Source organism: Micromys minutus (genome assembly GCF_963924665.1).
Source record: "Micromys minutus genome assembly, chromosome: 9".
NCBI classification, from domain to species: domain Eukaryota; kingdom Metazoa; phylum Chordata; class Mammalia; order Rodentia; family Muridae; genus Micromys; species Micromys minutus.
This window is the reverse complement of record NC_137978.1, coordinates 42470734-42482882: the sequence shown is the minus strand read 5'-3', so window position 1 is coordinate 42482882 and position 12149 is coordinate 42470734. Positions and strand designations below refer to the sequence as shown.

Sequence of the window (12149 nt, the reverse complement as noted above, 5' to 3'; positions counted from 1 at the left end):
CTGGGCGGCCAGTCTTTGGCCAAATGTCATTCAAGTACTAAACATCAGTGCAAGTTGTACTTAAAGGTGCCTCTCTGCAAAAGCTATGCTCTTAACCAGTGCTATTAAACCGTTCTATTGAACTATTTGTTTTAACGTTGTCCCAGTACAGATAGAAATGTGGAGCTGGGGAAGATGGCTCAGTTAGCAATGTGCTTGCCAGGCAAGCATGAGGACCTGAGTTCGAGCCTCAGAACCCACATAAAATAACAGACACGGTGACTTACACTTTCATCTCTGTTCTAAGGAGGCAAAGGCAGATGGGTTCCTAGGGCTCTCTGGCCACCCAGCTTAGCTTAATTTGTGAACCCCAGATTTAACTAAGAGACATTCTTGTCTCAAAAATTAAGATGGATAGCTCCTGAGGAATAACACTTGAGGTTGACCTTCACATGCATCTACATATACATATAGAGACACGGGCATCTGTGTGTGTTAACATACATGGGACCACCCACACCTGAACATACCCACAAAACCAGCAACCTTAAAACCAACAACAAGATGGTAGAGATAGTCAGTGGGCATGGGCTTTTCTGAGTGTAAAGTTTCGTGTAAAGGAAAAGGCAGCAGTTTCCCCTAAGAGGACTGTCACAGTTGCCAATAAAGCAGAATGTCTCGTGGAGATGGAGACAGTATGTCACAAATGGGAATGTCAGGAATGAGAAATGATAAACTGGATTTATCCAGTCTGTGGATACAAAGTTTGGGATCACAAATAAGAATATGTTTCTATTGAGGGGCTGATGAACTTGACACACGCGCGCGCACACACACACCCACACACACACACACACACACACAAACACATACCCCACGTACACAAATACACATTATACAGAGTCTCAGTATATCCCTCTGATGGCCAAAACTTGCTATGTAGACAAGGCTGGCCTGAAACTCATAAAGATCTTCTTGTTTCTGTCTCCCAAGTGCTGGAACTAAAAATGTGTACCACCATGCCTAGCTCTTCCTTGGAAATGTTGAAGTTAGGTTAAACTGTGTTACAGCTTCTCATAGGCTGTAAGAAGACATTCTTGTTGCTTTGGAGAAATGCACTCAACAGTTCTCGACTAACCATCCAGTTCTCCCTCCTGCCGTGGCAAACCATACAGTCTGGTGAGTGCCTCCCAGGAAATCTAGCTGGCTGACTGGGGGGAGTTGCCATGAGAGACAAAGAATTTGCTGAAGATGGTGATAGACAAGGAAACAAATATTGTGCTAAGCCATTTATATCAGGGGAGGGATACGTGTCTTTGAAACATAACTTGGTCTGTCTCAACTAGTGGCCCAATATACCTGCCCAGACAAGCAAAGAAGAAGGCAAATCACTTACTATGAAGTGAGCTGAAAAGACAAAGTTAGGCTCTAAGAATAGATGCTGAGGAATCTCAGGTGTCTCTTACACAATTAGGGGTGAATGCTCAGAGGAGGTAGTGTGATTACCAATCAGGCCAAAGCTGGATGCAGATCACAAAGGAAGGGGCCCAGTTTTGCATGCAAGCTCCAGACCTGATGAGATTAAACTAGCAGGTGCTATGGTTAATGCAATCGGCTTTCCCTATTGCTTCTCACACTGATTCTCAGTTGAGCTATTTCAGGTGGCCAGCCTAACCCATCACTATATCATACACCGGCTTTGTCAAATGTCTAAACACCCAGAAGATACAAGAGGACCATCCCAGTTCTAGGAAGTCCTCAGAGCCCTGTTCAGGAAGTCCCACATCTCCCCAAGGAGACTGCATCTCTGCCTTTCGCATTTCTCATGGCATGCTGGCTGTAGTTTTGTTTTATCGGTTATTTTGTTTCCTCTAGGTCATGTGCTGTATGTCTCAGTCTGTCTCCTCTGTCTAAAGAGAGCTGGCAAGAAAGGCAATAAGTTCTCGTACAGACTGGAAACTTCCATGCTTTCTCTCTCCAACATGTGTCTCTTCAGTTGTATGGAGCTAAAAAGACATCACACACCTTGCTTGGATCCTTCCTAATTCCTAACCCTAGGGCACCTTCCTTTTGCTTTTGAAGTTGACATAGACATTCACACAGCACAGACAGGCAAGCACTGTGTCCCTTTGCTTCATTCTGGATATAACTATAGCTTACCATGGTGTCTGATTCATGAAGTTGCTTAACCAGAGTAATGAATAGATGTATAGATGAATGGATGGATGGATAGATGGATGGATGGATGGATAGAATCTTTATCTGTGAATTAAAGAACAAATATGTTCCCTTCTTTTCATTTTAACATATCTTCTGAGACTTTCTTTACTATCCATGTTCTTAGCCAAGTCTTCAAAAGAGGTCATCAGACTGTAATCCCCTCTGTCCCCTGCCTGCTGACCTTCTGGCTTCTGAAGAAAGCTCTTCATTTGAAACTTCTTTGGCTTTTCAGAAGACAGGAGCAGAGAGAAACAGGCCCTTCATTTAGCTGATTGAACCAACAAAAGAGAAGTTTGAGACAGAAAATGAACATAGATCCTGCTCCAGCAATTAGAGGGGAAATCAATAGAAGATAATCAACAGCATGAGCCCTGTGTAAGTCAGCATCTCTGGGGAAGGGTTGCCAGAACTGTGTTCATTTCATTTCTGTTTTCCTAACTTAATCCCTAACAAGTGAAGAGAGGTAGGTGGTGTGCGTTGGGAGGAGGGGAGTAGGAAGGAGGGGCTCGTACAGGACAGGGTGGATGGAGAAAGGAAACAGAGTTCCTTCCTTTATACCACTGCACCCGTGCATGGTGGGTAACTCCACGGAGAGAAAAGTCTGATGCTTACATATAGCACCAGGTCTATATGGTCATAGTTCTGGGATTTGCTGCAGGACCTGTTCATGCTGTGTGGTACATCACTTCTTTTAATTTCTTAATCACACACGCAACAGAAGCAATGTCTGTGTCAATTGGGGGCTTTGATTACTTTTATGTTACTGTGAAAAAATACCACCACCACAACAACAACAAACCTTAAGGAAGAGTTTATTATGGCTTATGGTTCCAGAGGGCTAGATGCTCATAGAGGCAGACAGCTCATGTCAGCTGGTGAAGGAAACTTAGGCAGCACACCTTAGCTGCTCATAGAAGCAGAGAGCTGGACCAGGAAACAGGGCAAGGGTATGAATCCTCAGTGCTTACTCCCAGTGATGCACTTTCTCCTGAAAGGCTCCACCTCCCAAAGATTCCATACCCTCCCCAAACAACACCACTAACTTGTTTCAAACATGTGTAAGCCCATGGGGGAACATTTCTCATCCAAACTACAACCGGGAGAAATGGGCTCACAGTTTTAGGGATGCAGTCTATCCTGGAAGGCGTGGCATAATGACCCTGTCCCTGGTGGCATGTGCTTGCAGTTGGTGCTTCTTACATCATGGCAGGTCAGGAAGCAGAGGGCTCAGGCTGGAGCCAAAAGAGGGCATCACCTTCAAGAACCTCACAGTGACTCACTTCTTCTAGTTAGCTGCAGTTCCAAAATGCCCAAAACCTTCCATCTGGGGAACCACGTGTTCCAAACGCATGTGCCGATAGAGGACATATCATAGTTAAATCATACTGTGTGTGATTGTTCGACAGTCTGCTGAGCCATAATGTATGCATCTGCAAAATGGGCATCTTATTCATGAGGAGAAAATGAAACACCTCCTACAAGCCCAGATATCCAGGCCTCTGCTACTCTACTACAGGGTACATGGGAACCACTGGTTTCTACAATCCTCCCTTTCTCTGTATTTTTGCTACTCAAGGGTTTTTTTTTCCTCTTTGCCACTTGCCCTCCTGCTAAGGCTTTTGGTTGTGCCAGATCGCATCTGTCTTTGGTACTTTGGTAATAAAATATAGAGGGTGAAAACAAGGATATTCATCAAGACCCTGCTCACCTCTTGTGACACCAGATGTGTGTCATCTTGGCCATATTCTTCACGCCTTAGTTTCTTCTGGAGCAAAACAAGGAAAGCAAACCCCACCTCACAGAACTTAAAGACAGAGTGTACAAAAGCATGCAGCTGCCTGGATGCTGAACAGTGCCCGGCACACAGTCAGATCAGTCAGTGCTATGCTTAATAAAGATGATGGAACACCCCCCCCCCCAAACAAATGCTCTCTAGCACACACGGGTTTGCATGCTCATGGATGAGTGCTTAGTGTTTGTTTCATGATCTCGGAGGCCAGGTCCAAATTGTAGCCTGCCAATATTTTACTGTGCATTGGTTAATCATTCTCTCCAGAACCAGATCTGTAAATTCACATATATTTTATAACAGGATACCCCAAATAACTGCTTAACATTAACATACTGCTTTAATTCAATGTGCTGATGCTACTAAGCCTTGATCTTGGGACCCCGCTGGACCCCGAGAGAGGGGCTAACAGTCTAGCTGAGCTCCACAGGCCCACTGGACCTTGATTCAGAATTAGGATAAAATGCGAAAGGTTGTTTCCCAGAAACAGAGAGGACACAGAAACCTGTGTCTTGGTTGTTTCAGCTTGAGACTGTACTTATGGGCCTGGGGACCCAGACAGCATCTAAGAGCACAAGGAAACACAATCATTGTTGAGAGGTATGGCATGTGTGTGACCAGGCTCCAGCCAGTCACACTGTAGGAATTTAGGAACTGAAGACTGGAGGGAGGTCAGGGCCTTAACCAGAAGCCTGCACACAGTACAGTGTGGACCCTGGGATGGGGCTTGGCCATCTTCAGCACAGGAACATTATAGCTCCTTCTTTCAGTAGAGGACCAGGCATCTCTGACCTTGACCAGGCAAGTGTCCATGGGTTCTGGATTAGGGTAGGGCTGAGGACGAAATGGGAGGTTTCACTCTGCCTTCAGAAAAGAGAGTTAGCATGCAGGATATGCCTTGCAGACCCACTTTCTCCAGAATTGTTGACATTGACACTGCCCTTAATCTGGGGACAGCTAAGGGCATGCAGGCAGTCCCACAAGTTGACTTACAGGATAGAGTTGGCCTCAGATGCAATGGTGTGATCCACTAGTGACCAAAGAACAGCAGAGCTAGGGTGTGGAGCTGCCAAACAAGTTATCTTGTGATCTTTAGCCCATACCGCTCTATCTAGGGGAACCATTGGAAAGCATGCAGTGTGACATCGTCTGTGTGGCCCTACTGAGGAGCCCTCTGTGCCTGGCAAGTGATACAGCTTTTGCGTGTGACCCAATGCAGCGGATCATCACAGCTTTCAACAACATACGCCTCTGGAGGGAGCGGAGAAGACCAGAAATAGGAGTGGAGGGATCAGAGGTTGGGCCTGGCACGAATGAGTTTGCACATGTGACTCCATTTCTGCAGGTTGTAGAGTTTGTAAAATGGAGAACCTTAACTTTTTTTTTTTAATTTTGTAATTATATTTATGTACAGAAAACTTAAGTGTACATTTAACCCAGTTTAGTGGCGAGTTCTTTTAGCCTTTGCCTTTTCTAGCTTGGCAATGCGAGCCACAGACTTAGGACCCAGAACGTTGCCTCCCCATTGGCGGCGGATCTCGTCATATCTGTCATTATAATTGGTCCTAATAGCTTCTACCAGCTTAGCCAGAGCACCCTTGTCTTCTGAGTTAACCTGTGTGAAGGCAACAGTGGTGCATGTCTTCCTGTGTACCAGGCGCCCCAGCCTGGCCTTTCCCTTGATGATGCAGTAGGGCACCCCCATCTTTCGACACAGGGCAGGCAGGAAAACCACCAGCTCAATGGGGTCTACGTCATGGGCAATCACCACCAGCTGAGCCTTCTTGTTCTCCACCAAGGTGGTGACTGTATTGACTCCTGCTCGGAGGACAGGTGGTCTCTTAGTTGGGACGTCCCCTTTGCCAGCAGCTTTCTTCTCAGCACGGGCCAGTAGCCTTTGCTTCTTCTCTTGCTTTGTCTCTGGCCTGTACTTGTGGGCAAGCTTAAGCAGCTGGGTAGCTGTTTGCCTGTCCAGGGCCTGGGTGAACTGGTTAATGGCAGGAGGTACTTTGAGCCGCTTATAGAGGATGGCCCTTTGCCTCTGCAGCCTGATGTAGCGTGGCCATTTGACGAAGCGTGTTAGATCTCTTTTGGGCTGGATGTCCTGCCCAATGCCGAAGTTCTTGGGCCTTTTCTCAAACAAAGGATTGACCACCTTTTTGGCCTCTTGCTTCTTGACGACGGCGGGGGCCGGGGCCACCTTCTTCCCTTTGGCCTTCTTCCCTTTGGGCATCTTGCTCGGCTGGAGGACTGGAGAACCTTAACTTAAGATCCATTTTAACAAGGATCCCAGCTTGAGCTTAAATGAAATTCAGATAGATTTGGAGTGGACTGCTCAGAAATAGTTGATGTCTGATCAGTTCATTTCTCCACCCATCAGTCTGTCCATCCACGCCTTTGTGTCCATTCATTCACTCACCCATTGTTCCTTCATTCCTTCCACTCACCCACCCATCTAGCCACTCACATCCTCTCCCACTGACCCACCCACCTCCCTTTACCCCACCCATTCATGTACCTACTCATCCTTTATGTAAACCACGTATCCACGCCCCCACCCTAGCCTCACGGCAGCGTTACAATCCATTCCAACAGTAAAGCTAAATCAAAACAGTCTTTGCTTGGAGTACTTAGGAGTTTCACGCAGCTGAGTCTGGGGGTCAAGTTTAACATAAAATGTCTTCATACAGCGAACGCAGCGATCTCTACTTTGCGATGTAGAGACGACACTCTCTGGAGAGAAAATTGGACTGAAGCCAGAGGGAAGGACAGGCTGGAGGAAGAGAACAAGGTGGAAGCTAGCCTCCTTGGGGCCACAGCCTCTGCTTCAAATCAGGTTGCCTTGGTGACAAGAGCTCTTCTCCTGCAGTGAACTTTGTGTGAGAAAGGAGAGGGAGACATCAGGATTACTAATTATGCTGCTCACTTTTACCTTTGTCCACCTCACTGTCTGTCCATGGCTGGTCACTGAGGTGCTTGGCACTCATTTTGCCTACAATAACATTTGGCTTCATACCAGACACCATGTTGCCCTGGGCGCTTTCCATGGTTCCAGAGTGAGCTTTCAGTCTTCTGCTTTCAGACAAGACAGACCCGAGCCTGACCCACCTTGGTGCCAGCCGTCCAGGCCTGCTGCTTAATAGTAACAAGGCCGTTGTCAGTACCTGTTCTACCAAAGCCAATTATTTTCTTCTTGACATTTCATTTTCTAAATATAAAGGTAATTCTTGATTAATTCAGAAAATCTGGAAAGTGCACAGAAAAAAAAAAACATTAAAAAAAATTTTTTAAATCACTAATTTGATGCCAAGTAGATAAAATTAACATTTGGAAAATACATGTTCAAAGACATACATACACATACACACATACATAGGTACACACACACAAACTAAACACACAAACATGTACATACACACATACATAAATATGCATATATGCACACATATATAAACACACTCATAAACCATAACCATTTGCAGATATACATAGATATGCACATACGCAGGTACATAAATACACACATATGCACACATACATAAACAAACACACACACATATTATATGCATACATAAATACACATATATACACATATATACACACACATAAACCCATAAACATTTACACACATATGTAAACACACACATACACAGGTACATATGTATATAAATGGAAACATGTGTACATATACTTATACAAATACACACATATACATATATAAATGCACACATATATTTGCCCCTACACAATGCATACATAAATACATATACTGACACACCATATGCATACACATATCATATTTGCACATATATATTTGCATAAATGCCGATACAGACATGCATGCATATACCTACACATATACACATATAAGTAAATACACACAGATCGTGGTGTTTATCTTTCTTGTATTACAGCCCTCTTTTTTCATCTAGCAACACATTACCCTCATTTTCACACGCTGGTAAATATTCTTCAGTAGCCACATCCTAATAGGTCCTACTGTCTCCCATTATGGATAGTCTATACTTTGTTGCCTATGGTTGTCTATGCAGATTATTTCTAGATCTCATTAATATAAATAATGCTTTACTGAATGTCCTCATGCATAAATAGCTCGCATATATATATTGGTTTTGATCGTTCAGGTAAATTCTTAGAAGGGAAATGGCTGAGTCAAGCATATGGATGTATATTTTAAAGGCCCGTGAAAGAGATGACCAATCTCTCTCTGAAGAGGTCTCGCCGTTCACACTCCCTCCAGCAGCTCACGGGGAGCCCAATTCCCCACGCTCATTGCAGATTTAATTTACAAAGCTTCTGTTTCCAGTGGGGCCCAATCTGTCCTCATAAGTTTATTGTCTATTAGGGATTTTTCTTTAGTGAATTGCTTATTTATGTCAGTTGCCCATTTTTATGGCCTTGGTTATCTTTGCCTTTCTGACTTCTGAGAGTTCTTCACATGCATCAACCTTTAATCTATAATATATGCTTATTATATTTTCCCCAGCGTGCCGTTTGCTTTTAAATTTTGCGTATGGTGTTTTTTTGACCCACTGAAGGTTTTGTTCTTAAGTAATCAAATTCATCAATCTTTTGCTTTATTGGTTTGCTTAGAAAGGCTTGCAAACTTAAGAATGTTTAAAAGGGATCAGATAACCCTAGTTTATACAAACATCCTTTTGGACTGATTTTTAGACCCTTTAAAGAAAGAAATCATCTTTGACATTTTCTTACATACAAACAACAATGTATCTTGGTCATATCCAACTCCCATCCCCCTGCTCCTCGATCCCTCCCTCCCCCAGCACATCTCCCTCCCAACTTAATATTCTCCCTCCCCCTTTCCCTTCCTCCCTCCCTCCCCCAGCACATCTCCCTCCCAACTTAATATTCTCTCTCTCTCTCTCCCTCCTTTCCTCCCTCGCTCCTTCCCTCCCCATCCCTCTGTTTCTTTCTTCTTTCACTTTTTCTCTCCTCCTCTCTCTTTTCGGTAATCCATTGAGCCTAATTAGTACCACTCATAAGTGTGCTTGGATTTGGAGTCATCCTCTGTGGCATGGGCAACCTACCAATGGCCAATCCCCGAAGAAAAATGACATTCTGCCCAGCAGCCATAAGCTGCCAATAGGAATGGGTATGAGGATGGGACATTCTTTCCATTTTCCCTGAGAATCAAGGAACAAGTTGGTCCAGATGCTTCATCTACAGCTTAGCAGTCTGTCACTTATTCTCAGCACTACGAACAGTTCCAAACTGCTGTGGCTTCTCTGACCAAGGCTAAGTGAGAGTAGCACAGATCCAAGGTTATGAGCACACGGACTTAGAAGGCAACTGGATCCATTTTTTTTTTATGCTTTCGTCTTTTTTTATGATTAACTCTTTAACTGCATTCAATCAGTACTGTTGTTTGCCGTACAGAAGCAACTCTGATTCCCTGCCCCCAGTACCTATGTTCTCCCAGATCCACACCCTCCTTTCTCCCCCTCGTCTGAAGTGGATCCGTGCAATTTAAATGCTACCAAGTATCTTTCAAAGATGACAGGTGGTGGCAAGAAAGAAGGGGTGAAGGAAGGGTCCGTGCATCTTTCATCTTACCCTGGGGTGGGATCTTATAGTCTATTAGATATAGATAATGTTTATTTGCTTGTTTTTAAGAACAAAGTCCACTAGCGCTGCCTTCGTGCACGTGAGCGTGGGATCATCCGCTGGGGTGTGATCAGGAGGTCCAGGGAGTAAAGGGGAGTAAAAGAGTGTTTCCTCTTAGTGCTTTGTAACTCTACTTAGCCGAGTCATGGGTGCTGCTGTGAGCCTCACAGAACCTTCACTGAGAGGAAGACGGGACTCAAGAGGCCCCAAGGGTTAACTGTATTAATTGTGGATGGCTTACAATGTCCTTCCTGGTAACTGTTCTTCCCCTTCCAAAGCTGTGACCTTGCCTGGGGCCATGTGCTGTTCCAGAAGCCCATAACTGGCTTCTCTTAGAGTCATAGGCTCAGCTCCCTGTGAAGGGAGCACTTAGCTGTAAGATTTAATGACTCTGACTGCTATTGTGTCCAAACTAAAGTCCTCCCCATTTTCCTGCACCACTCACCTGGTCTTTCTGGAGATGATGCCTCCCTCCAATGCCACTACCTCTGCACATTATACACCCTGGATGCAAATGACCACTATAGAGTATCTTTCCAGGAGACCTATACTTGAGACAGCTTGGCTTCCACTGGGCAGGAGATGAGGTGAGAGGGAGAGTAGTTGGGAGGGGTGATCTCTGGGGACACTGCCGGTGATCTGTGGGGACACGGCTGGCCAAGCTAAGCCCAGAAGGCTTGGAATCATCTTATGAGAGCTTTATGTATTGGGCACAGGCTGACTCTTGAATTGCATAATGGTCTCTGAACAGAAGGACCATTTAGCATCAGAATTATGAGTTTGGGTTTTAACAACAGAATTATAACTTTAGAAACTCTCTCCTGGACAAATGTGTACCAATTAGGCCTTATGCTCAGGGACCAGACACTAATAAATGTCACCATTTAATTGGCTTGCTCACACCCGATCTTACCTGGTGTCGCTTCATTCCCTTGATCTGAATAAAGCAGGGTCTTTATCGGTTAGACTTTAAACATATAAGTACATTTGTCCTATAGGGCTAGTCACATGACTGCTTCCATTTCCTGCCTAATATAGACAATGTGGGGGAAGGTGTCTGTGTGTGTCAGGGGTGGGGATTGAGGGCGTGATGGGAGGACCAGGTTTCTTTGCAGATCGATGACGGCAGAAGCAAAGAAGCAGTCAGCTCTCCTGAGATGTCAAGATCTAATCACAGGCTTTGCTTTCTCGTTTTTCCTGGATGCGGCAAATTCAACTCAACAGCCCCAGACAATAAAAAGATTCGTTATCTCATATTACAACTCATCCAGAGGCAGGCCAGTCCCAGGGTTGATTAACTCAGAGGCTACCAAGGTCACTGAGGACCTGGGTTCTTTTGAAATTTCCCTCTGCTATTTAGAACATCTTGGCTTTGTCTTGAGTTGGGTTCTTCCTAAACTACAGCTATTTTCTCGCCAGGCCCGTTGACAATGAAATAAAAGGTAACCCCTTCTTTTCTCCAGCTCTTTTTAAGAGCAACTGAACTACTTTGTGATCTCGGTATCAGATGCACCGTGGACATGGGAGTGAACTACCATTGTCCTTTATCACAGGAACACATGTGATCCTACCTGCTCAGCAACGCTACCCACAGATGGGTCACAATGTCCTCCCTAAGAGATTAGGGACCAAAATATGTCCTTCATATTTGCCTTGGAGTGTGTGTGTGTGTGTGTGTGTGTGTGTGTAAGCTGTTGTCTTCATTCAGAAAAGCTTGTCCGGGGTTGATGAGTTCCCAGATGGGGAGTGATGTTGACTGTGGGCTGCCTGGGTAGAGTGAAAGTCAGACCGACCTGATCTCCTTCTTTGCTGGGCTCACTTGAGTAAGACAGTGGAATATGCAGTAGACACAAGCTCAGCCCCAGTAGGAAACAAGACTCTCCATCCAGTCTTGCTCGATCTTGACAGCAAAGAAGATGATAGAGGACTAGCTGGTCTCTTCAACAGTGTGTCTTTTCCAAGGATAAGCCTCTGCTCATCGCAGAGGACCCTAAACCAGTGGAGATCCTAAGTTTTATGGCACACCTGTGTGCACACACTCACCTGTGTGCTCACACTCATCTGTGTGCTCACACTCATCTGTGTGTACACAGTCACCTGTGTGCACACACTCACCTGTGTGCACACACTCACCTGTGTGCACACACTCACCTGTGTGCACACACTCACCTGTGTGCACACACTCACCTGTGTGTACACACTCACCTGTGTGCACACACTCATCTGTGTGCACACACTCATTTGTGTGCTCACTCATTCCTGTGCCACTGCTGGATTTCCCGAGTGCTTGATGACTGTCTCGGGGATGCTAAATACAAAAGCTACAATTGGGAATAACACAAATCCAGTCCACAGCTCCAGCTCCTGTCCAGTCCAGTGGGACAGCAAAGCAAGACCTGCACTCGAACCCACTGCCCTGCATCTTGAACTCGGGGTGCTTTTGTTTTAAATTGTTTTATTTGCTTACATTCCAAATGTTGCCCCTCTTTCTGGTTCCCTCTCCAAGAGGTCTTCT

The 12149-nt window shown here is 45.1% G+C and overlaps 1 protein-coding gene across 1 annotated transcript; it reads right to left on the bottom strand.

The window, feature by feature from the left end:
• Positions 1 to 5429: 5429 nt before the first annotated feature.
• On the bottom strand, positions 5430 to 6227 carry LOC308424800 (large ribosomal subunit protein eL8-like; the record flags this gene model as incomplete). The annotated part of the gene is made up of 1 exon (XM_080921978.1): positions 5430 to 6227. The coding sequence occupies exon 1, from the start codon at positions 6219 to 6221 to the stop codon at positions 5430 to 5432; it is 792 nt and encodes a 263-aa protein (XP_080778104.1). The 5' UTR covers positions 6222 to 6227.
• Positions 6228 to 12149: the final 5922 nt, after the last annotated feature.